This window comes from Eublepharis macularius, chromosome 17, assembly GCF_028583425.1.
Source record: "Eublepharis macularius isolate TG4126 chromosome 17, MPM_Emac_v1.0, whole genome shotgun sequence".
NCBI classification, from domain to species: domain Eukaryota; kingdom Metazoa; phylum Chordata; class Lepidosauria; order Squamata; family Eublepharidae; genus Eublepharis; species Eublepharis macularius.
This window is the reverse complement of record NC_072806.1, coordinates 31,493,470-31,518,430: the sequence shown is the minus strand read 5'-3', so window position 1 is coordinate 31,518,430 and position 24,961 is coordinate 31,493,470. Positions and strand designations below refer to the sequence as shown.

The window sequence follows — 24,961 nt, the reverse complement described above, 5'->3', positions numbered from 1 at the left end:
CTGGAAAACAAGAACTCTGTTTACCCTCTCCTACCATGGTCACATCCAGGTTAGGGGATTTCGACATGGCTCATGAGCAGCAGAGGCCAGAGGAACGCTGCTTGTGCCAAACACATAGGTGCCCCCTTACCCGTCTGGCGCAAGGCGGCTTCTTTGGCCAACCACCCTGCTGTTTCCTGCGGCCAGAGTGGAAGAGGGGTGCCCAGGCAAAATCCTAGCCCTGAGATCCTTTCAAATTACGTCACAGACCTTTCTGTTTTGTTGAGACATTGTCTTGCACCACCTCCCAGCAAACGTTCTCAGGGCGGAGGATGAGTCACCCCAAAAAATTAAAGAGCGGCCCAACCAATAACTTCGGATTCTATGCAAGGGTGATGCAGCAATAACACACCAAAAATACAGCTTGTAAAAATGGACTCTGGCAAATAAAATAGATTTTAAAAAAACGTACAGCAGAAGATAAACAACGGTTAATTAGATGGGGGCAGTGACGAACCCTCTTTTTTTTTTTGAAGAATACTTTTTGTTTTATTGATAAGCTTAAAAGCGCAATAAAAATGGCAGAGTAAAAAGGGGGGGAAAGAAAAAGGAATAAAAAGGAGAGAAAAAGAACAAAAACTAAAGAAAAAAATAATACATATTTCATTTTCTATTTTTTTCTACAACACCAATCATATCTTTACAAATCTTTACTTGTAGTTTTGATACCTCCAAAATTTACCTTTTCAATACTGCCCCCCTTCTATTAATTTTTCCAAAATCTGTCTTCTTAGAAATCAAATCCACATATCATCAATTCGTTTTTTCTCATCTCATGCAGAAATTCAATAAGACGTTTTCAATTAACCATAAAGATAGACAGTGTTTTATCTCTGATCAGAGCTCTAAATTTAGCCTTCTCTACTAACACCATCATTTTCACAATGCAGAGTGACAAAACCTCTTGACTGGCCAGTGCCAGAGTCAATACATATTAGCAGCCAGGTACATGAGCTTGTGATAGTGAAGCTACCAATGGGGTTTGGTGTTGTGGTTAAGAGCAGCAGGACTCTGATCTGGAGAGCCAGGTTTGATTCCCCACTCCACTTGAAGCCAGCTGGGTGACCTTGGTCCGTCACTTAAGAGCGGCAGGACTCTAATCTGGAGAGCCAGGTTTGATTCCCCACTCCTCCGCTTGAAGCCAGCTGGGTCACCTTGGGTCAGTCATTTAAGAGCGACAGGACTCTAATCTGGAGATCTGGGTTTGATTCCCCACTCCTCCGCTTGGCCAGCTGGGTGACCTTGGGTCAGTCACAGCTCTCTGGAGTTCTCTTAGCCCCACCCATCTCACAGAGTGATTGTCGTGAGGATAATAACAACACACTTTTAAACTGCTCTGAATGGGTATCCTGAAGGGCAGTATATAAGCTGAATGCTGCTGGTGATGGTGGTGGTGGAAGCGGTGGGGAGGGAGTTCCCGAGGCAACCACTGTCCCAAAAGGCCAAGATTGGCAGGATACAATTCTTGAAGCCAGATATTTTTCCTTACTTATATTAAAAGTTTGTTCTTTCCAAATATATTGCAACAGAGGGGATAATGTGTAGGCGAGCTAACAACAAATAGAATTTTTAATACACACATGCGCTAGCAGCATCCACAGACCTAGCACAGTACAGAAAGATTAAAATTAGCAAACACTATTGAAATGTACATGATGTGTTTGAATTTAGAGTGCTTTGGTTGGTTGGTTGAGAATTTAAAAAAGCAGTTTAAAGGAAAAAAGGTGGAATATGTTATTATGAATCATTCTAAAATACTTCCTCCTTTAAATTGATTCAAAAGAGAGAAATGAATGCAAGAAGATGAAAAATCTAGCTGCAGATATTATATAGGCGCAGAGAGTACAGACTGGATAATATGGATGGGTAAAAAACATAAATATGCAATTAAACATTATTTTGGTCAGTTTTTATGTGCCCACTTCAGATGGCAAGGCTGTCCCTGTGGAAGCCGTTTCCTTCCCCAGTCTTGCCTCTGCTCATGGAATTTAATCTTTTCTCCTTTGTTTTCTTGACTTCTTCAGACGAATCACGTGGGGGAAATACATGAATTGTGGCCAGACCTGCATTGCCCCCGACTACATCCTGTGTGACCCGTCCATCGAAGGCCAAGTGGTGGAGGCCATAAAAAAGACCTTGACGGTGAGTGTTGCCTCAGCAGGCCCCTTGCCAGCGCCAACAAGAAACCTGTGATACAAAGGCCATCCAGCCTACGCCCTTCTGGTGGGGCAAGACATGTTAGTCGTTGTGGATTTTCCGGGCTGTATGGCCGTGGTCTTGGCATTGTAGTTCTTGACGTTTTGCCAACAGCTGTGGCTGGCATCTTCAGAGGTATAGCACTGAAAGACAGGGATCTCTCAGTGTCAAGACGTGTTGCTTGACGAAATCACTTTGGGGAGGCACAAAGTTGTTCGAAGGGTGACATTTGTGGACGTCATCTTGGTTCTCTCAAAGACGGGCTGGGACACCTGCGTTTCCTGCAGAAGGCTCCCCATCTTTGGGGGAAAGCTCTCAGGGGGCAGGAGTCAGAAAAGCTGTTTCTGCCCCCTCCCCCCTTGAGGAACCTCAGAGGGCCACTGCCAGAAAGTGGAGATAGCACTGTTCTTGATGAACTGCGGTTCTCACGGAGCTAAGGCTGGCCACCGTCAAAGCTATTCATGGCATTTAACATTGGGGCCAAAATGGCGGATGTAGCTGAAGCTCATTATACAGGCTTGGGGCAGACCCCTTTTTCTTAGCCCACCCTAGCCTATAGGGTGGTTGTGAGGAATAACGCCCAGGGCTTTTTTTCTGGGAAAAGAGGTGGTGGAACTCAGTGGGTTGCCTGCACAGGGGGCAACTCCTGGCGGGAGGCGGTGCCCTTGGTACCACATGTGCAAAGCGTGCGCACGTTCCGAGGACCACGCAATGACATCACTTTGGGTCAGCTGGAACAAGGGGGGAGTTTTTTAATGTTTAAATCCCCCTCGGCGAAAATGGTCACATGACCGGTGACCCTGCCCTCTGATCTCCAGACAGAGGGGAGTTTAGATTGCCCTGTGCGCCGCCAGCACCATGGAGGGCAATCTAAACTCCCCTCTGTCCGGAGACCAGGGGGCAGGGCCACCAGCCATGTGACCATTTTGAAGAGGTGCCGGAACTCCGTTCCACCGTGTTCCACCTGAAAAAAAGCCCTGATAACACCCCTTCTCAGCTGCCTTCCCGAGACCTTGGAGGGAAGGTGAGTTTAAAGAGCAGGCCTTACTCCCCCTAATACAGAGTAAGACTTTGGTTCAGGCTTCATATCTTGCAGGAAATCTTACTAGGCCTGCTTACTGGGAAAGGCACAGTCTCTGTTAATGAACTGCACCTGTGCTGCTTTCTTTCCTGAGAAGAGCGGCCTTGGGAAGATCAGTGCTTAGTGCTGATCTCTGCTCTAGCCAAACTCCCTAAACTTTCACACTGAGGTAATGTCCCATTAAGTAACGAGCCCTGATTGGTTCCTTTCCATGGGCTGATGCCCCCTCCAGATTTGAAGCAGCCTCTCTGTTTCCAGGCAGTTTACCACTCCATACCATCCCAGACTAGTCCTGACCACCCTTGCTGCCTTGCAGCCATTATCAACTACCAGCTATGCAAGAAGAGAGCTTCTAGCTCCATGCTATCTCCAGCATGCCTAGAGCGAGCTGGCATGAATGGACTTTGGTATGATCAACCAGCTTTGGGACCAACTCAGAGAATGTTGAGTCAGCCAGCCAGCCAGTAGTATTTTAGCTAGTTAGAACATAGTCAGATCAGCAAGCTGTTACTTGTTTTCTGCCTTGCCTAAACGCTTTCATGAGCAGTTTCTGCTTTGCATACACTCCTGTGTTCTTACTTTAATAAACTCCTGTAATATATTTTACCAGCCAGCGTTCAGAGTTACTTGCTAAGGAGGTACACACACTCAAAGGAACCCAGGAAGCAGGAGTGCTTCAAAACAAACAGCCAAAGCTCTTGGAGGCTCCTAGGAGACTTGAGTGGCCAGGGGAGCCGTCAGGGATGGGGGGTGATAGTCTCTGGGTCGATACAGCGAGTCACAAACTTGATGTGATTTTTTTTAATTAAATAAAAAATATACCATGGTATCAACATTATACCTGCTCAATACAAAATGACTAATAATAACAGAATAAATTACATGTACAAACTACTGATCCATAGAAACTCTCAGCATTACTAAATAAACATTTAAAGCTCCCATATGTCAAGAAAACTTCAGATCTCGGGAGTATGGATCTGCTGGAACCACGTCTTGTTCAGCAAGATATTCCGCCGCTGGGAGTCAAAATTCTTGGAAAGACTTTTGATATGTTTCCAAATTCGGCATTCAGCTGCCTTCCTGAGACCTTGGAGGGAAGGCGAGTTACAAGTGTGCTGTGATTAAATGAACAGAGCACTTGGTGGCCGCTGACTCTTCTGTTGCAGGAATATTACGGCGAGGACGTGAAGAAGTCCCCGGACTATGAAAGGATAGTGAACAAGCGGCACTTCAAAAGACTCATGGGGCTGCTGGAAGGGCAGAAGATCACTTATGGTGGGGAAGCTGATGAAGCCACCTGCTTTATAGGTAGGGTTGGGTCCTTCTGTGCCTCCTTGGCTGGCAGAAGAAGCTGCCACACTTGTCTCTCTCGATTTGGTGTCTTTGAGATGGTATTTTGTGTGCATGGAGGGAGGAGAAATGGAACAGAGGCAGAGGGGAGTCCTGGAAAGAAACAGCCTTCCTGATGAGGCTTCCGTGTCTACATCCCATCTGATTTGCACTTTTGGGGGTGGTGTTTGCGCCAGCCACGAATATCTCCCTTCTGAATCAATGAACAAATATCTGCAAGAACACCAAATGTTGAAATTTCTGTTCTGTGCTTGTGTGTCTTTGATGCTCTTTTGTGGGGTGATGCCAGAAGCACTTGGCAAAGATCGTCAAAAATTTTTTACCTGGCAAGTAGGCGAGAAGGTGCCCCCCCATGGCAAGAGCCAATGCCCAAGTTATTTTATTTATTTAAATTAGACATTTCTATGTCACCTTACCATCCGAGTCAGGGTCCCCAAGATGCTAATTTGAGATATTAAAAAGCCTACACATTTGCAAATGGTTTTATATGTACTGGCCACAGACTGTAATAATAAACTTGACTTGACTTGAAAAGCCTACAGCACCCGGTATTCCCAGGCGGTCTCCCATCCAAGCACTAACCAGGCCCGACCCTGCTTAGCTTCCGAGATGAGACGAGAGCGGGTGTGTTCAGGGTGGTATGGCCGTAGGCCATAATCTCATTCTGTATGGACTCATTTCTGTATTTAAATTCTTACATTCTTATATATGCCAATAAAGGCTTGCTTGAGTGATACTAAAAAGCATTTAAAATACAAGTATGTGTATGTATAAAACGAACAAAACATGATATATACACATAAAAATGCACAAACGGAGAAATTCTAATAAGAGTTAGTGAGGAAATGCCAAACAAAACAAAAAAAATGTCTTCGCTCTTTGGCAGAAGGCAGCAATAAAGGGAGACAGACGGATTTCCTTGGGGAGCGAGTTCCAAACTTTTGGTGCCGTGACTGAGAAAACCCTTTTGCGGGTTGCCGCCTCTCTAACCTCAGATGGTGGGGATGCCCAAATAGGACCTCCGAAGATGAGTGGAGTGGCCAGGGTGGTTGCACTAGAATGAACCACTGAAGAACGGTGACATCAGTGCTTAGTTCTCATGGCCTCTTCTTACACGCTCAGGGTAATGCTGATCGCCACTTTGGGGTCAGGAAGCAATTCTCCCCAGGCCAGTTTGGCTAGGCATCCTGGCGGTGTTTTGCCATCTTCTGGGCATAGAGCAGGGGTCACTGGAGGTATTGGGGGGGGGAGGTATTTGTGAATTTCCTGCACTGCACAGGGGGTTGGACTAGATGACCCTGGAGGTCCCTTCCAACCCTATGATTCTAAGAGGCACGTAAGCACTGTGTGGTACCAGCTGTTCCCACCCTCAGCCACTTTTATGCACCATGCCTATTACGTGAAATTTGCATGCTGTAGACTATGGTGTGTGCGCGACAGAAAATGAGAGAGTATTTTTAACCACACCTGAAAGTAATGGGGCAGGGAGACAAAAAAAACCCCTACATCTGTGAGATGCTGATACAGCCAGCAGGAGGATCTTGGGAGAAGGTGACAGGCAGAGACCGGTTGACTGGCAGTGTCATAAATAAGCCGGGTGTGTGTCCCATGGGACATTGTTTAGAGACTTGGTATCCAGCACCGTAACTTTGCAGGGGTCTCCTCTCAGCCCTGTAAAAATCTTCCCGTTTCTCTGCTTTGCCCTCATTTGCATCTTTGGCTCATCATTTGCCTCTCCTTCTAGCACCAACCATCCTCACCGATGTCAATCCGGACTCCAAGGTCATGCAAGAGGAAATCTTCGGGCCCATCCTCCCCATCGTCACCGTAAAGAGCACGGATGAGGCCATCCGGTTCATCAACCAGCGGGAAAAGCCACTGGCTCTGTATGTCTTCGCCAAAGACAAGACGGTGAGTTTGGGGCTCCGGCATGGCAAGTGGCTGCCAGATGCCAGATCGAATCTCATCAGATGCCTCCAACCAGCATCGCTTTCTCAGCCTCCTCCGTAAAATGGGGATAATTAAGTAGACTTCCAGATTCAACTGTTAACAGCCACCATGCTGCTTTCCCCACCGCACACACAGAGACCTTCTCGGGCTTCCCCTTGGACCCCCCGTGGTGTACAATCGATCTCAGTCAACAATTTGATAAAACAATATATTACAAACAGTGCAAGCAAAAAACGCAAACGTGCTGAAGTGCTATTCATACAGTAAATATTCTTCCTAAACTCTACTGTAGTAAATATAATCTCTCTGCAAAAAGCGCAAACGTGCTGAAGTGCTATTCATACAGCAAATATTCTTCCTAAGGTAAAGGTGAGTTCCCAGTGCAAGCAAAGAGTCATTGCTGACCCATGGGAGGACGTTACATCACGACGTTTTTCTGGCAGACTTTTTACAGGGTGGTTTGCCATTGCCTTCCTCGGTCATCTACACTTTACCCCCAGGAAACTGGGTACTCATTTTACCGACCTCGGAAGGGTGGAGGCTGAGTCAACCTTGAGCCGGTTACCTGAACCCGGCTTCCGCCAGGATCAAACTCAGGTCATGAGCGGAGCTTGGGCTGCAGTACTGCAGCTTACTACTCTGTGCCACGGGGCTCTGTATTCTTCCTAAACTCTAATAAATATAGTCTCTCTGCAAAAAGTGCAAACTTGCTAAAGTGCTGTTCATACAGTAAATATTCTTCCTTAACTCTGCTGTAATAGTCTCTCTGACTATATTTATTACAGTAGAGTTTAGGAAGAATATTTACTGTATAAATATCACTTTAGCACATTTGCACTTTTTGCTTGCACTGTTTGTGATGTGTTGTTTTATCAAATTGTTGATTGAGATTGATTGTACACCACGGGGGAGTGATTCCCTCGCATCATAGCTATTTATACCCACAGCAGTTTCTCTGTTGTAAAGGCTTCCCCTTGGACCTCCAAGCCTGACATCTCGTGCCAGCAAATTACATGACCTGCCCAGTTCCATGGTTCCCCCCCCTCGCCCCCACCAACGACCAGGGCATCTGGAATTATATCCTCCGTCAGATTTCAGCAGCCCCCCTGCTTCTAGGGTTGGTCGTAAACCTGAGTAAAATTTTATTAAAAAGTGCTTGATGAGTTAAGTGCTCTATAGAGGTTATTAATGTTATGAATTCTTCAGTTCGAAGGACTTTTAAGTGCTTAATTATTTGCCTTCTGACTCATTCATTGGTGGATCAAGTTTAAAAATCATATTTGCCGAACCCTCCTTGCAGATTTTTAAGAAGTTATTGAAGGACATGTACTTGCAGTGTCATAAATGCCTCCCATTCATTCTGAGAAGAAAAGGTGATCCTTATTTTCCTGTTCATTTCCTGTTATAAGAGCCCCGTGGCGCAGAGTGGTAAGCTGCAGTACTGCAGCCCAAGCTCTGCTCACGACCCGAGTTCGATCCTGGCGGAAGCCGGGTTCAGGTAATCAGCTCAAGGTCAACTCAGCCTTCCATCCTTCCGAGGTCGGTAAAATGAGTACCCAGTTTCCTGGGGGTAAAGTGTAGATGACTGGGGAAGGCAATGGCAAACCACCCCATAAAAAGTCTGCCAAGAAAACGTCGTGATGCGACGTTCCCCCTGTGTCAGTAATGACTCTGTGCTTACACAGACTACCTTTACCTTCCTATTATAGTTATTGGAACCAGGCAGATAGTTGTAGGTAACCATGTTGGTCCATAAAAACAAAAAGTGATATAAAACGCAGCAGGAGCCTTAAAGATTAACAAATTCTTCCTCTGACATCACCTGATGTGGACCTAGAGCCCACTTTGTCAAAACTGATAAAAACTTCAAAGTGCCTTGCGTGAAAACACCCTCGGCATCCCAAATGCTAGTACTTGTCAGTCCAATTCTGGCCACAAAACGCAGCACAGCCGCGACTGGCAATCCTACCAGGTAATAGCCAGCGGTGTTAAAAATGACCCCGAGCTTCTGCTTGCCTGACCCTCGTAAAATTCCGCTGCCTGAACACTGCGGAAGGGAGAGAAAGAAGTTCGTATAACGCCTTGTGGGTTTGCACCTACTGATAAAAATACAAGAGAAATGTCAGCCTTGAAGGTTCCCAGAGGCTCCTGTTTGTTTCTGTGGCAAGAGACTGACACGGCTGCTTCTCTGGAAGAGGTACGAAATCCTTGATTACAAGGACCAGTTGTCGTCATCGTCATCGTAGTAAATTTATTGTCTATAGCCATAGGCCAGCACAAATTTTCCAAACCATACATCACATCAGCTCAAAACAGTCCAAGTATAAAACAGCCGGCTTTCAAATTGCTTATCCATTTCTTGAATGCAGCATCCCAGAAAGGAGGAGGGGAGATGTGTCATGGCAGGGTGGTGGAAACCCTCCATCTGCAGTCTGAACACACTGTGTTGCAAACTAAATCAGAGGCCGTGCTGTTGGGTGCTAAGGACAGCCGGGATGGGGAAGCTAACAAATGAGGGGGGAAGGAAAATGACAGACACACCTTTTTGTTGTGTTTTGTGTCAGACAGCCCAACGAAGAGTTTTTTGTGTTGCGGTTACCCAGCTGTTGGCACTGGAACCAAAACAGCCGCCTCCTCTGCGCACACACAAACAGGCAGATCAACCTGTGCTTTAAACGAGATGCTTGCCGCCCTTCCTCACTCTGCATTTTTCTCCCCCCATCCAGATCATCAAAAAGATGATTGCTGAGACCTCCAGCGGGGGTGTGACAGCCAACGACGTCCTCATGCATTTCACACTTGCCAGCATGCCATTTGGTGGGGTCGGTGAGTTGACGACTCCTGTGGTGCCCACTGCTTGCCACACACTGGCGAGATGGGCAGCTGCGGCTTCTCCAGCTATTGCATTTCTTGCAACAGGAAGTCAGGTTTCCTCTGGAGCGTTCAGTGGTCTCTGACTGCACTTTCAGCTGCCTTATTTCTGAGAATATTGGAGGAAGCAGAACGCATTTTGGAAGCCCCTTCCCTAGATCAGTTGGGGGAGGATAAGACAAAGCTGTTGTGGCCAGAATATGGATGGAGTGGTGGCCTCTCATATTAGTAACTTGGGGAGGGGGGATATATTTGTCCCGCAACTTTGACTTTTGTTTGTGCACAAGCCGTGTCAGGCCAGCCGAGCCCACCTTTTCCCCGCGGTGTGCCCTTGATCTTTGCCCAGGTAACAGCGGGATGGGGGCCTACCACGGCCGATTCAGCTTCGAGACCTTCTCCCACAAGCGCTCATGCCTCGTAAGGTCCCTCAACATGGAAGCCGTCAACAAGATCCGCTACCCGCCCAGCAGCCAGAAAAAATTGGATTGGACCAAGTTCATCCTCTTGAAACGGTGCGGCAAAAGCAAGGTCGGGCTTGTTGTTCTCGCCGTTCTAGGAGTCCTGGTGGCTGTCGCCATAAAGGTGAACACTGCGGGTGGGGCTCGTCTGGGGTTGTGCAGGGGGGGGGGCAGGCTCGGGTCAGTCATCTGCTGGGCTGGCAGGAAGTCCCCAGATCAATCCTGGGTGAGGGATCTTAGAGAGCAGGTGCTGGGAAAGGCCGTTCCCTGCCTGAGACCCTGGAGAGCAGCTGCCCGAGACAGTAGCCAGTTTTGAGCTAGACGGACTTAGCAGGAGGCAGGTTCACACGTTCTTCTGCAGCTGGCCTCCCCTGGTCTTAGCTAGTTGTCAGGCACCTGCTCTGCATACAGAAGTTCAATTCCCGGCATCTCCAATTCCAGGTGCTGGAAAAGATTGTTTCTCTACCCAAGGCCTTGAAGAGCAGCAGCCAGTCAAAGTAAACAGTTCTAAGGTAGATGGATCCACTTGGTGAAAGGCAGCTTCATCTGGGGCTGTGTTGAACCATCTCCTCCCCTCAAGTCACAAACCAACTTTTCTGCCTTCCTCCCTAATGCCTCCCCATGGGGCTGCCTTTGAAAGCTGTCTGGAAACTTCAGCTGGTCCAAAATGCAGCAGCCAGGCTGGGAGGAGGATACAGAGATCCTGTGGCCCCTCGGCCGAAAGATCTGCTCCGGTTTCCAAGCCCAATTCAAAGTGCTGGTTCTTGCCTTTAAGGCCCTAAAGGGCATGGGACTGGGGTGCTTGCAGGACCGCCGCCTCTTGTGGGCTGGGCCGGACCAGTTAAGATCCTTTCCTCTAGCCCTGTTCTTAGTTGCCCCCACCTGCAGAGGTGAGGCAGGTGGCCACCAGAGACAGGGCTTTTTCTGTGGCGGCTCCGTGCATGGGGAAAGTCCTGCCCCCCAAGGCTTGCCTGGCATCTATTCTACTCTCTCTTAGATGCCAGGCCAAAACATTTCTCTTTACCCAGGCTTTTAGTTAAAGGGTTCAGTCTTGTTAATTGTTTTTACAGCCTGTGTCTAGAATTTGGGCTCCTTCTACAGGGATCGTTTTAGCCTGCTAAATGTTTAAAGTGGTTTTTTCCAGTCAGGCTGGGTTTTTTTTTTTACGGTTGATAGTTTTAATGATTTTATGCTGTTTTTTATGATTTTACTGTTTTTGTATGTGAGCCAACTTGAGCAAGCTCTGGAGAGAGTGATGTATAGATTTTGGAAGGATGGACAGATGCATGACTGGAGGAGAGGGGTTTGGGGTTAAACTGGTAGAACTGTTGGGGCAGCCTGAAGGCCAGTAGAAGAACAGGTTTCCCGCCTGTGTGACAGCTGCCTTCCGTGGTCAGACCGTGGGCAACTGCAGAAAGATCCAAGTGGAGAATTCTTCCAGAAGGCTTCTGCCGCAACATTGCTTCCCAGGCGGTTGGAGGGGGCGTGTTGTGCCTGGAGGCTGCAGTTGCTCACTGACAGGGGTGGGGGGACAACTCTATCCTGCTCCTGTGCTTTCCCCAGCATCTTTGACCTACCAAAATAATTGGGTGAAATTCTCCAGCGCTGAGCTAAGCACAGCCACACACCCTGATTTCTGCCTGTTCTGCTTCTGTTCAAAGTGGTTGAGGGGTGGGGGCTGTCTGAAAAAAAGTGGTGATCCTAGCAGAGACTCTCTTCAGGTGCAGGGGGGTGGAAGCGGGGTCACGGATTCACATTTTCTCTGGTTCTCCCCAGAGCCGTCACTCTGTGCTCAGGCTTAAGTGCCTGCTAGCTGCCCTGGCGGGGCTGAGGCTGTGGAGGCTCGATAGGGGCCGTCGCGATCCCTAATTCAAAGCCTGCCTGTTTTCTGGGGAGGTAGGGGACCCGCCTTTCCTATGCTAAGCTTTTGCTGCCTCCTCCAGCCTGGACGCTGGCCAGCTGTGTGGCTTGCATGTAAACCCGGGATGTGCTTGGTGCCTCGCTCTGACACTCATCTTGTCCGAGTGGTGTCTGGGACCTCTGGGATTTTGTCTTCCTTCTAAGGTCTTGGAGGGTGGTGGTGGGTGGATTGTGCATGGACTGTCGTGTGTTCAAGAGACGCTTTGGCCTCCTCTGAGGAGGAGGTGTGTCTGCAGCTGAGAGCATGAAAGTTGCTAAGAACCTGATGTGATGGTGAGTTAGGCCAGCCTTGGAAATCGAGGCCCATCTGCACTGCAAGCCTCGTTCTACTGAGGACCAGTTTGACTGTTGTGTTCCCCACCACCACTATACACACACACAAACACACACACACACACACACAGAATCCTGGGAGTTTGTAGCTCTGCCCTGACAAGCACTGGACTCTAGCTTAACAACAACAACATTTGATTTATATACCGCCCTTCAGGGCAACTTAATGCCTACTCAGAGCGGTTTACAAAGTATGCCATTATTATCCCCACAACAGTCAGCCTGTGAGGTGGTGGGGGCTGAGAGAGCTCTGAGAGAGCTGTGACTGACCCAAGGTCCCCCAGCTGGCTTAAAGTGGAGGAGTGAGGAATCAAACCTTGCTCTCCAGATTAGAGTCCCGCGTTCTTGACCACTACACCAAACTGGCTTGTCCCTTTTATGCAAGCTGAGCACTTGTGTATCTTATTTTGCAGGATTCTGCAATTACGACTAATTTTTTGGCTCAGTTTAGTCCAGCTTCACCAGCCAAAGGAGAAAGACAGACCCTTGGTGGGCCTGGAGAGTTTTGTCCTGGCCACCAAAGATATGATTTAACTGGCCCTCTGGCTTCTGACACATTAGCAGGTGTTGCCCATACATGGGTGATGCTCGCTGGCATATGGGCACCATCTGTGTGACATGTGAGGAGGGTAGGTGGCTGGCTGGCAGAGCCTCAAAGAGTCCGTGGTTCAGCACCTGACCTCTCCTATTGAAGGGAGTGGGTGTTGCTGCCGGGGGCCCTGGAGAGCACCTGCCAGACCTGCAGCCTTATGCAGTCATAGGAACTAGAAACTAGGTGGAGGCCAAGATTCTGAGATGAATTTTGTGCCCAGTGTTATGACCTGCAGTGTGCCGTGGCTATAGATGCCCTTTTGAACTATCCAAGCCAACGTAATGGCCAGTTCACAGATGCAAACCTTTCTCCAACCATCAGCCTCTTTTAAAACATTATTTTGTTTTCCCAAGTGCAGAATTTATTTGTTATGTTTGTTAGTTTGTTTATGTGATTTACAGTCCACCTTTCTTACTGAGACTCAAGGCGAATTACATAGAGTGAGATGAGCACAGTTAATATCAAGAATATTTCAGTAAACAGTGCCATAGGATAAATAAATGCAAGTTTACAAAGACATAACAGTAGCAAAAATATTTCTGTGCTAGTTACTAGCTGCAAGGATTCACACACACACACACACACACGGCATCTCTGATCTACGAGTCACTGTGTGTAATTGGGCTCCCATCCAGACCTTCGAAATCCATTGTTCAGTAAGAGTAATATTTAGCACTGTTACAGTTTATTGGAGTGACTTCACATACTTTAAGTGCAACAACCTTGTAAGGTAGGCCATTAGCTCTGAATTGCAAAATGGCGATGCAGAGGCTGCGAAAATAGTGCCTAGGTAATTGGAGACAGGTAAGATTTTGACTGGAGGGGCACCTACTTCTCCAGTTCTCTACACTGAATTTGACTCAACCGGACCGTGGAACGGGACAGACCGAAAGGGACCGTGACTCAAAGGCAGAGCACCCATTTGGTGCCTGATTCTAAGAGGAACTCATGTATACAATAATATATTTCTAAAACAAACAAAACTGTGGCTCTAGATGTAACAAGTGATGTTGTTTCCATTTCTCTTTTCCAGGTAGCCTTTTCCTGAGCCCAAGGCCAACGCCCACGCAAATGGGAGCTGCTGTGGTCTGGGGGCTTGGGGCGGGGGCTTTTGGCACTCAGATACGCATTACTTTTTCTTAACAATGATTAAACCGCACAAAAGGAGAATCTGGAAACCTTCCCCCCTCCCCTCCGCAATTCCGCTTCTGTTGGAAAGCAAGTGTCGGGACCCGGGGAGGGCTGCTTCCGCATCCTCTTGGACCAGATTAACCAGTGGGAATCCTTGGCAGGCCTTACTGGGGGAGTATTTTTTCAGAGTATTTTTAGTGACTGCTTCGGTGTCCTGCAGCCCACGTTGGAAGATTTGTGTCAATGTCCCCCTTTTTAAAAAAAAAAGCTCGATGTTTCAGAGGCAGCCGGAGATCAGAACAGTTTGCAAAAGCAATAAAAGAAGAAATTGCTTTAGCGGAGGAGCTCTGCAAGCACCTAGTCAGGCTTAAAGCAATGCTGTTCTTTCTCTGTGTTCAGCCCCATTTCACTTTAAGGCAGTTTTGCTTTAATGCTGGAAGCTGCTAAGCCATTCTAGGGCCTGCCTTTTGGTGACTTGGCTGCTTTTGAGGGCTCCTACTGTAACAGGAGCTGATCAGACAAGCAGTCCCACCCAGGGGTGAAATGGGGGCAAGGGAAAAGCGGCACAATAGGGAAGCGTTTGGGCACAGGTGCTGTTGGGTAGAATCCGATCCCATCGTGGCAGCATTTTCCCTGACCAAAGAGGCCTTTTTTTTTTTTATTAAATGGATGGTGTGTGCCAAACACCTGGGCTATCTTCCTTCTTACTCAATAGCATCAGCCGCCACACAATGTTCAAATTTGATCATAAAACAGAACTGAAGTTGTTTTCTAAAGATCTGTGATATGTCTTTCTTCCACAAATTGTGATACAAACTGTAGTGTTAGTGGCGGTTGGGGGAACAAGGTTTGAAAAAAAATCAGGAATGCTTACTTTCCTTCTTTGCAGCTGACTATTATCTTATTTATGCAGATAGATGCATTATATATTCAGCAGGGTGGTGGGGGCATTTCCTGTCTGTCCTTTTTGAAAAGCGCTTCTGGTCTCTTTTATAAAAATATTTGTATTAATAAAGAATTTTAGACGTTGAGAGAGAACTGACAAGCTTAGAATTAATAAAAATAATTAAAACATGAAATGAATAAAAAAGCTTTATATTGAAATATAACATCCAGCCAATGTTTAATATATAATTAAACTTGCAGACATCACATATATACTTTTGTGTTGGAAATAAACACTATTAAACCAAGAGAGAATGGAAGCTTTTGTTTATTGGTCGAATACTGGCATTTGGTTTTCAATTCTGCCACTGAATGTCTCCAGTGACTTTGTCATTTCGCCCCAAATGCCACTTGGCTTTGAATGAGTCTGATGGGCACCGAAGGTCTCTTTGATTGTTAACTCCATAAATCACAGCCCATACAACCGATGTCCAGTGACTGTGAGGAGTTCCAGTTTGGGATTTTGCAGGAACAAGATTCAAATTCTACCAGCATCACAGCCCTGGAGTGGATAATTTAAAGAACAGGTCGACCATCTCCAGGCTCTGACCTCTCTTGTTTTGTTAGGGGGGGCTGTTCTGTTTCTTCCTTGGACCATCAGTTGAGGTGCTTAATCTGTAACGGTGAAGAATCGTATCACAACTCCTACAGCCAGCACAGCTAAAGCAGCCACAACAGCCAGTCCCCGGTACACAATCAGCTGTTTTGTGGTCAGAACGTGACCGACCGTGGAGCGGCTGGGCATCTCCTCCTGGCTCTGAATTTGGTAGCTTGGTCCATCCGTCTTGGTAACCCTTAGCAGAACGGCTCCATTCTCAGCATCTGTTTTTGCTGTGGTCCAAAAAGACAAAAGGAGGCCCTTGGCATCACTGTTTGTTACTTAGCAGGTACGGCAATTCGAGAAGTTGCATAGACATACCAGAGTTTGACATAAAAGCAACAGACAGATCCTAGGAATGCTTCAGAGAAAATGTTCTTCCGCGAACTTGGCTGCTCAAGAGGGTCACGGTGATGCCCGCTTTGAAGCAACTTCCTTGCTTACCTATTTCCGGGCTCAATTCAGGGGCTGGTTCTTGCTTTTAAAGCCCTTCATTCCCTCAGCCCTACCCACCCAATAGAGCCATTCCCTACACCAGATCTTCCATGAATTTCCACAAGCAGAGAAGGAAGGCAACAACCCCTCCCCCTGTTCATCTCCTGCATCTGCTGTTTGAGGGTCTACTGCCTCTGTACAGGGAGGTTCCATTTAGCTATCGGGTTAATTGTTACTAGACCCATCTGCAAAGAATTTGGCACATTCCCTTTTAAAGCCATTTAAGCTCGTGGCTGCTGTCACATCAGATTCCATACTTTTAATTATAAAATGGAACAATCTTTTGGAGTCCTGACAATCAGCTGAGGAGGAGCCCTGGCTTAGTGGCAGAGCACTGGCTTTGTACAGAGAAACTCCCAGGTTCAATCCTTGACATCCCCAGTTGAAGAATCTCGGGGGTAGCTGGACCACAAAAGATACAAATTGAGTTGAGCTGCTGCCAGTCAAGTTGATAGAACTGGGCTTGATGGACCCGTGGCTGCCTCAGGGAAAGGTGATGTTGCATGCTCAAATAAGGACAGACCCATGTTTAATTCCCTGCATCTTCGGAGAATGAATCTAAAATAGGTAGCACGGAGGTGGTTACTGGACACATCGCTGAACTGGGTAGGCCAAGGATCTGGCTTTGTATATGGTGGCAGCACCAGTCCAGAATTTCAATAAGAAACCTTGAGTTCATATCATGAAGCAAAAATTTTTCATTCAATATCTTTATACCAGTTGTCTCTTTACAGCCCTCAGTGTACCAAAAGTTGTGGCATAGCCACTTTCTAAATTAAACGTCTAGAGAGACCTGCCCAAGGTGCGTCCCAAGGTAAAAATAAAGAGCCACCGAACAGGATTTGGGAAGTGGATCTTAACTGGTGGGATGGATGGTAGGGGAGGAGCTGGCCTTTCGAGTACCCTGGCACCAGGCCATCTGGGGCCTTCAAGGTCTGACCCGTACCTGGAAACAGGCAGCCAGTGCAGATGTTTCAGCACAGGATTGAAACCGTCCCTGTATCCAGTCCCTAGTAACAGCCTAGCCACCACATTTTAGTCCAATAGGAGTTTCTAGATTGCTATTCTAACATGTATGTGATTAGAGAATAGTTCACTGTGGCGCGATCATACTTTTAAAGTAAGGCATAGCACCAGAAGTGGACAAAAGACCCTATGAGCCACTCCCAAGCAACAGACCTGCTTCCGGGGGGAAGTGCCTCCTCCTCCAGGGCAGAGGCTAATTTTCTGCTTTCCTCCCTTGCTCTAATCAAACTAACCACTTTACATTGTACTGCTACAATGTATATCTTACTTCTTCGCAACACTCCTCCTACCTTCTGAACTACTTTTTATCTAACAAAGGTCCCTTGAAAGTTTATACTCCAGAAACTCTTTGTTGGCCTTTAAGGTGCTCCTGGATTTGAACCTTGCTCCTCCAGGACAGGATCAGTCCTTGAGCCTCTTTGTCATTGTCTGGATTGAGCTCCAGTTTACTGGTCTTCATCCACCCCATTCTCCAGATACTTTGTCATGACTTCCACCTGACTCAGCTGCTAAGGAGAAACGGAGCAAGGTGTCTTCCACATAGCGGCAGCACCTTCCTTCAGATCCCCTGATAATTTCCTCCAGGGCTTCAGGGGGCCAAATGGATCCGCAGGGCTGAGCCACTGTCCCTAGAGTTGCCAGTTCCAGGTTGTGAAATTCCTGGAGATTTGGGGGGAGGAGCTGGAGAGGGTGGGGTTTAGGGAGGGGAGGTATCTCAGCAGGGTATATGCCAGAGAGTCCGCCCTCCAAAGCAGCCATTTTCTCCAGGGGTACTCATTTCTGTGGCCTGGAGATCAGTTGTAATTCTGGGAGTTCTCCAGATATCACCTGGACGTTGGCAACCCAGCAACAGATCCTGGATCTGGCTGGCCAAGTAACAGCAGAATCACTGAAGGGTGGTGCCCCCACACCCAACCCAGCCAGCCTCTCCAGAAGGGAAGGGCAATCCTCTTGAAAGACACCAAGAGGTCCAGGAGGATCAACGGGAGGACAAGGGCCGTTTCCTATCAGCCACAACAGGCAAGAGAGGAGCCTAAGATACGGTGGCTGCACACTTCTAAGCAGCTTCATTAGGCCTCATCTGTGGGAATATAGGCTGCAAGGTCTGACATTCAGTCATTATGGGGTTAATGTGTTTACCCAGTGGGCTCTTGTTTGTATTGACCTGGAAGGGAAACCTGGCACAGAGCCAATAGCCTTATCTACCTCAAAGCCTGGAAAACTGAGATGCGTTTGTAAACTGCTATTGGTCAATTGATGTAGGTGGTAGATTTCTTTATTTTGTAGCAACCCCGTGCACCTTTTTTCCTTTAAGTGAACTTTCCTTAAAGGCAAACAAAGCATCTGACTCTCTATTGATTCAAGATCCATTGCAACTCTGAATTTAAACTATTTTTAACCCTTTCCCAACTTCAGCCACTGAACGTCATCCCTACAGCTTGGTCCAGGCTGCTCCCTAAGAGCATTTTGAGAAGTAACTAAAACCAGCTGTGGCATCTAAGTCACAGCAGACTAGAGTGGTGTTATCCACAAAATACAATGCCGGAGAGTTGCAGAGAGCCTGTATGCTACTCAGGTCTTCATCCTCAAAGGCCATGGAAGATTCCCAGAAAGACTCCATCAGAAGGAACTGCGTGGACACAACAGTAGCAGAGAATGGAGTTTGCTTTGCTGCTACCACCACCACACAATATGCCCAGTCATGTGCTCTCGCCCAAGTTCAGCCGCATTACCCACTTGCTCCCTTACCATCTGCCCAACCATTCCATCGCCCCTAAGCTCTTTGATAAACCAAGGCTCCGCAGGACAGAAAGGAGGCTACAAAGCGATCAAGCCTCTTTTTCCAACATGCATTCACACACATTGGATAATGCACTTTCAATGCTCTCTAGCTATTGTTTGCCACAGCATTTTTCCGTGTGTAGTGTTGAAGTCACCGGGAGACCAGCACAGGTCTGATCACCCCTCAAGCCACCGTCGTGGTCAGGGTTGGGCCCTGAAATAGAGGCAGAGAGAGGCAGGCAGGGATAGGGTTGCCATCCCCCTGCCCGGGGCAGGGGATCCCCCGATCCCACCCTTTCCCCCCTGTGCCCACTCACTTGGGCGGCGGGGGGGGGGGACACTCCCGTGCCATGAGAGTGGGCGGCGGTGGTGGCAGAGAGAGAGCAGGCGGCGGTGGCAAGAGCAGGCCGCTCTCTCCGCCGTGCCTGCTGCAACCCGCTCCCTCGCTGCGACCGCCGCGGCTGCCGCTGCATCTGTGCAGCCCACACCGGCAGGGACAAGGGGTGTGGTGGCAGCAAGCTGCCTACTCTCTGTTCCTTCCCAGCATGCGTGACATCGTCACTCAGGGCACCCCTTGACCCTGTGTGATGACGTCACCACAAAAGTGCCGTCATGCACGCCGGGAGCGCGTGTGCGGACAGACCCTCCGGAGCAGCCACAGGGTAAGAGCCAGCGTCCCAGCCTCCCGCCAGGAGTCTCCAGGGACCTGACAACCCTAGGCAGGGACCACTGGGTGAAAATCTCCCTGGGGAGGAAAAGCCCTTCCACAGTGAAAGACTCTAAGCCACCTGGATAAAAACTCCATTTTGTACCTGAGAAGGGAGCCATCTTAGTAGAGAGGGAAGAAGCGTTCGAATTCTCCGGCTGCTTCTGAGTCAACCCTGCACGGTGCTGAGCCTAAGGGTAGATACAGACATTTCATTTAAGATTTGCTGCCAAAGTGAGCGATTGTTTCAGTCTAGTTTTCAAAGCCACCAAACAAGCCCATCTGGGCCGATTCCAGATGACTAACCTTAAGTCGCTTCATGCCGCCCTCTTCCGGATCGCGACGGGGAAAATGCGAAATATCGCGTTTCCTCGCGCGCGTTTTCCGCGTCGTCACGCAAAACTCGCGCGAGGAAACGCGATATTTCGCATTTTCCCCGTCGCGATCCGGAAGAGGGCGGCATGAAGCGACTTAAGGTTAGTCATCTGGAATCGGCCCTTGTGTGTGTGTGTCCCTTTGACAAGTCCAAGTTGAAAAATAATGGTTTGAGAAGCAAAGCACCATTGAAATTTAATCCTGCCCTTTTGCATCGCTCTCCAGCTTTAACTGCAAAAACAAGGAACGGAAAAATCAGCTCTTTTTCTTTTTTTTTAATGGTCGAGGTGAGCCCCTTTTCATTTCCCCCTTTTGGGTGGCTGACATTACCCAATACTCTTGTATCTTTTCATTGCATTTGTACAATGTTGTTGCAAAAATAAAGTCAAATTGTGCATCAATTTAAGAGGAAAGTTTGCTGCATGGAAGCGGAATGTGAAGTGAAAAGAGAAAGCCTTGTGGACTGGGTTCACAGAAGGGGGCAGCAAACTCAAAAGGAGGGAGTTTTGAGTCAAAAACACCACGGTTGCAAAATTGAGCAGCCTTTACCTCCTCCGCTGCCTGCTTCCAGTTCATCCGGGCTATGTAGACTATGCAACAAATAGATGGGATCAAGGCACAGACCAGCATGCCCAGCCAAAGCCCTGCAAGGAAAAGAGAGAGGATCGGTCAGGCGGGAAAGGGGGGGCTCTGCCTGCCGCCCAGCACCTTGCTCCCCTTCCACTTTCCCCACTGCAGAAACAATTTCTTTGGGATATAGCCAGCTGCCCAGGAAAATCTTCACCAGGCCTGATCTTGTCCTTTTAAGGGCTGTTCACACATCAGCAGGGGAAACCTTTCCTAGCAGGGTGTCAGTCCCTGACGGCTAGATCCCTTAGTTCTCCACAGCAAACACGCAGGTGGTTTGGTTGAAGTAACATTCAGGGCTTTTTTTCAGCTGGGACGCGGTGGAACGGAGTTCCAGAACCTCTTGAAAATGGTCACATGGCTGGTGGCCCCGCCCCCTGATCTCCAGACAGAGAGGAGATTGCCCTCTGCACCGCTGAGCTGCTCAGAGGGCAATCTCAACTCCCCTCTGTCTGGAGATCAGGGGGCGGGGGCCACCAGCCATGTGACCATTTTCTCTGAGGGCAACCCACTGAGTTCCACCACCTCCTTTCCCAGAAAAAAAGCTCTGGTAACATTTATTAGAGATCCATCAGTTCAGGTTGATCGGACAGTGGAAAATTGGCAGAAGTGGCATGTATAGAAAAAGCATGGTTAGTGGTTGTTGTGGGTTTTCCGGGCTGTATTGCCGTGGTCTTGGCATTGTAGTTCCTGACGTTTCGCCAGCAGCTGTGGCTGGCATCTTCAGAGGTGTAGCACCAAAAGACAGAGATCTCTCAGTGTCACAGCCAGCCACAGCTGCTGGCGAAACGTCAGGAACTACAATGCCAAGACCACGGCAATACAGCCCGGAAAACCCACAACAACCATCGTTCTCCAGCCGTGAAAGCCTTCGACAATACAAAGCATGGTTAGTTACAGAGTAAAGTCCCACCCCCAGCTTAGTAATTGAAATTCTGGCGCGAATGCCAGAGACAAGATTATCACAGTTTAGACTACATCTACAGAGTAAGCATGAAATCATCCCTGTTCCCAGGAGAAGAAGCCTCAGTGGTGCTGGGTGCAGCAGGGCTCAAGACCGCTTGCCTGCAAGTGAAAGTATTTTGCTTCCCTGGGAGAGTGTTTTACTTCAAAGCAGAGATGACACAGTGAGCTTCTAAACAACAGACACTGAAAGGCCCTTAGACCTCTTCACAGTGTCCGAGGACTACTAGGCGGTATTAAACATACCCATGGCATGTATTGCAGGCAGGCATACATGACACAGGGAGAGAAATATGATCTTCCAAGAAGGCATGCAAAGAGTAATACTAAGAACATGCAAATGCTTCTTGAAGACTAGTTATAGATGGGGGGATTTTTACAGGTGAGTTCTGCCTTCATCAGACACTGGATCCGAGAAGCACAGTAGCAGCAACTGGTCAAGACACGGTCGCTTCTCTATACCATTTTCTTGCTTAGGAGTAGGATGCTTAATTCATGAGGTCCATGACCTAACACTGAGGAAAGGAAATGTTTGAGAACCAAATCTGTGCCAGGCTTGATGCTCCACTTGGTTCTAGTGCTTTGCTCTTCCTTACCCTCCTCTTCCTTCCCTCTATCAGTTCCATTCCTTATTACTTTCAAAACAACTGCAACATCTGGATTTGTGTGTGTGGTTTTACATAGTTATAAAAATGTACAGTTTAAAAAAGAAGAGAGAGAGAGAGAGAGAGAGACCAAGCGCTGAGTGCTGGTTTGGAGCTTACCTCTCCCTCCAACTCTCTAGGGGCCAAGCTAGAAGTGACGAATTACACTTGAATGGCAAGTGAACAGACTCGTGTATTCCTCCCTGTTCACTTGCGCTCCACTCGATCACGAATTACACTTGAATGGCAAGTGAACAGACTCACATGTATTCCTCCCTGTTCACTTGCGCTCCACTCGATCACTACGTGAACAGGGAGGAATACATGTGAGTCTGTTCACTTGCCATTCAAGTGTAATTCGTCACTTCTAGGCCCTAAGAGTCCATTGGCAAGAGAGTGTGTCAGGCCCATTCAATAAAAGAGCGTGGAACTTTGAAGTGCTATAGAAACGCTACACAGTGTGTTAGTGGCCTTGCTGTAAGCGGCTGTCTGCCATTTAATCAACAAGCGAGGGACAGTCCACTGCCCTGCACAGCGTCTTGCGCGAAAACACCCTCGGCATCCGAAATGCTGGTACCTATCAATCCGATTTTGGCCACGAAGAGCAGCACAACCACGACAGGCAAGCCCACCAAGTAATAGCCAATGGCGTTGAAAATGGCCCCGAGCTTCTGCTTGCCTGACCCACGTAAAATTCCGCTGCCTGTACACTGTGGAAGGGAGAGAAAGAAGTTTATGTAACGCCTTGCGGGTTTGCCTCAATTTGTTTGGGTCCCTACTACGGTCCACGGTCCAGCAAAGCACCCAGAGACCCCCGACCCATCTGCTCGTCTCAGGGATGGGAGAGGATGTACTCTAGGACAGTCTCCCCTTTCCTCCAGGAAGCGGAGCTGAAAGAAAGTGCAGGAAAGTGCAGGATTCTTCCAGGGGAGTCTCAGATGTTCTCCCACGGCCAGTGCGAAGAATCCTTGGGGAGGCAGGGGGAAATCTCTCTTGAATTTCTGTTGGCACCCCTGGGGCTTTATGGGGATTGCGGCAGCCCTGCACCACTATCCTGTCCAGGAGGGATGGGTCAGCGTTCACGTGTTACATATGAGACCTTACCCAGGGTTTCCCAAACTGGAGGTGGCTCAGCTGGCCAAAAAAAATATGGGGTTTTAATTCATCTGCTTGGCATTCTGTCCGTCTGTGCCATAATGTCTCCTTGGAACTAAATGATCTTGAGTCCCTAGTCTACATTTCTAGTAGGGGGAATCAAACTTTGCCATTTTTATTTTTTGTGCCATTCTCTGTTACCTTATGCTGAATCTTTGAAACGATAATAACATGTGCAAATTTAACAAGGAAAAATTAGGCACAAAGCTGTTGGAGCGAAAACACTATGAGTTCAGTTTGTGCAAGAGAGAAGCAACATCAAAATGGAACAACAGGACTGTGAAATTCAGAGCCAAGCTACAAGTGACGAATTACACTTGCCTGGCAAGTGAACAGACTCACGTCAGGGCCGGATCAGGGGGGGGCAGGGGGGGTATGCCCCCAGCGCTGCCAAGGAGGGGGCGCCAGGAGCAGCTGCCAGCCGCTGGGAGTGTGCTGGCGGCAGTGCGGGCAGCCTCCCAGCCCCCCGCACTGCCTTTTGCCTGCCCCGCAGGACAGGGGGCAGCCGGTTTGCTGCGCACCTCCTGTCCTGCGGGGCAGGCAAAGGCAGCGTGGGAGGTTGCAAGGTCACCCATGCCATTCGCCTGCTCCACAAGACAGGGGGCGGCCAGCTTGCCGCATGCCCCCTGTCCTGTGGGGTAGGCAAAAGGCAGCGCGGGAGGGCTGCGAGGTAGTCCATGCCATTTGCCTGCCCCGCAGGACAGGGGGAGGCTGGCCGCCTCCTGTCCTGCGGGGCAGGCGAATGGCACAGGTGGCTTCCAAGCCCCGCACACTGCCTCCACCAACTCCGCGGCATGCCAGGGCACCCAGCTTGCCACGCAAGTGGCACACTCTGCCCTGCGTGATGATGTCACGGAAGTGAAATCATCACGCAGCGCCGGGAGTGCTCATGAGGGGTCAGGCTTGGATTGCCCAGGCGGCCGGCAACCTTAGATCCGGCCCTGACTCATGTGTGTTCCTCCCTGTTCACTTGATCAAGTGAAGCGCAAGTGAATGACAAGTGAACAGGGAGGAATACACGTGAGTCCATTCACTTGCCAGGCGCGTGGAATTTGTCGCTTTTAGCTTGGCTCTCAGTTGCATCCCCAACGTCCTCTCATGGGTCAGTAATGACTCGGTGCTTGCACAGGAGACTGCCTTTACCTTTACCTTTTACCCCAGAGAAATCCTGCCCGGGGCATCTCTGAGGAGGACAGACCCACCCACCCTTTGGGCAGCAGAGAGACTTACGCACACGGCTTCAAACAGGTGGTAGGCCACATAGACCGGCATAACCCAAGCCACGAGTGCAACAATCTCTCTGTTTTAGAGAAAGAAACAGAATTAACAGCGGAGCCTTAAGGACCAAACTTGATTTCTTACAGGATCATCTTGCTGAATTGTGCAGAAGAGGCCACCCCCTACAGCCAGCAGGCACACCCCTCTGATTGAATCGCCCCGAGGGCTGGTCTGATTTGCAGGAACACAGCCTTCTAAGCACTGGACCGGGGGCCCCCAACATAGTGCCCATGGGTGCCATGGTGCCTGCCGACATCTTTCCTGGTGCCCACAAAGCGTTTTTAGAAAGTGGGTAGGGCCAAATGGGGCTTTTGTCCAGCAGGGCTTCTGATTGCCCATTGGAAATATGATTGGCTGTGCAGATGCTTTTAAAAAGGTTGGTTTGGCAGCAGCTACCAGCATAGCACAAGGATTTTCACTGCTTTGTTGAAGGTCATTTGTGT

At 48.6% G+C, this 24,961-nt stretch overlaps 2 protein-coding genes and 1 non-coding gene across 9 annotated transcripts in view; 1 reads left to right on the top strand and 2 right to left on the bottom strand.

Moving 5' to 3' along the window:
• The window catches only part of ALDH3A2 (aldehyde dehydrogenase 3 family member A2), a 31,597-nt gene extending 16,480 nt beyond the window's left edge, over positions 1-15,117 (top strand). For 5 of the 7 annotated variants that reach the window (XM_055001653.1, XM_055001652.1, XM_055001654.1 and 2 more), the window contains exons 6-12: positions 2,064-2,181; positions 4,486-4,627; positions 6,414-6,580; positions 9,346-9,445; positions 9,837-10,072; positions 10,390-10,460; positions 13,827-15,117. In XM_055001653.1, coding sequence (XP_054857628.1) covers positions 2,064-2,181; positions 4,486-4,627; positions 6,414-6,580; positions 9,346-9,445; positions 9,837-10,072; positions 10,390-10,449 — 823 coding nt within the window. In that variant the 3' untranslated portion in view covers positions 10,450-10,460; positions 13,827-15,117. The remainder of the gene's footprint in view (positions 1-2,063; positions 2,182-4,485; positions 4,628-6,413; positions 6,581-9,345; positions 9,446-9,836; positions 10,073-10,389; positions 10,461-13,826) is intronic. The other 2 variants (XM_055001656.1, XM_055001655.1) reach the window with 2 other exon arrangements.
• LOC129345113 (5S ribosomal RNA) lies at positions 5,203-5,321 on the bottom strand. The gene has a single exon (XR_008598439.1). It is a non-coding gene; the product is annotated as a 5S ribosomal RNA (ribosomal RNA).
• Positions 15,118-15,121: 4 nt separating the features above from the next.
• The window catches only part of LOC129344776 (multidrug and toxin extrusion protein 1-like), a 35,833-nt gene continuing 25,993 nt past the window's right edge, over positions 15,122-24,961 (bottom strand). The window contains exons 13-17 of the mRNA XM_055001649.1: positions 24,471-24,540; positions 22,663-22,795; positions 20,401-20,495; positions 19,583-19,667; positions 15,122-15,700 (exon numbers count right to left, since the gene is read on the bottom strand). Of these exons, the coding sequence (XP_054857624.1) occupies positions 15,480-15,700; positions 19,583-19,667; positions 20,401-20,495; positions 22,663-22,795; positions 24,471-24,540 (604 nt within the window). The 3' untranslated portion in view covers positions 15,122-15,479. The remainder of the gene's footprint in view (positions 15,701-19,582; positions 19,668-20,400; positions 20,496-22,662; positions 22,796-24,470; positions 24,541-24,961) is intronic.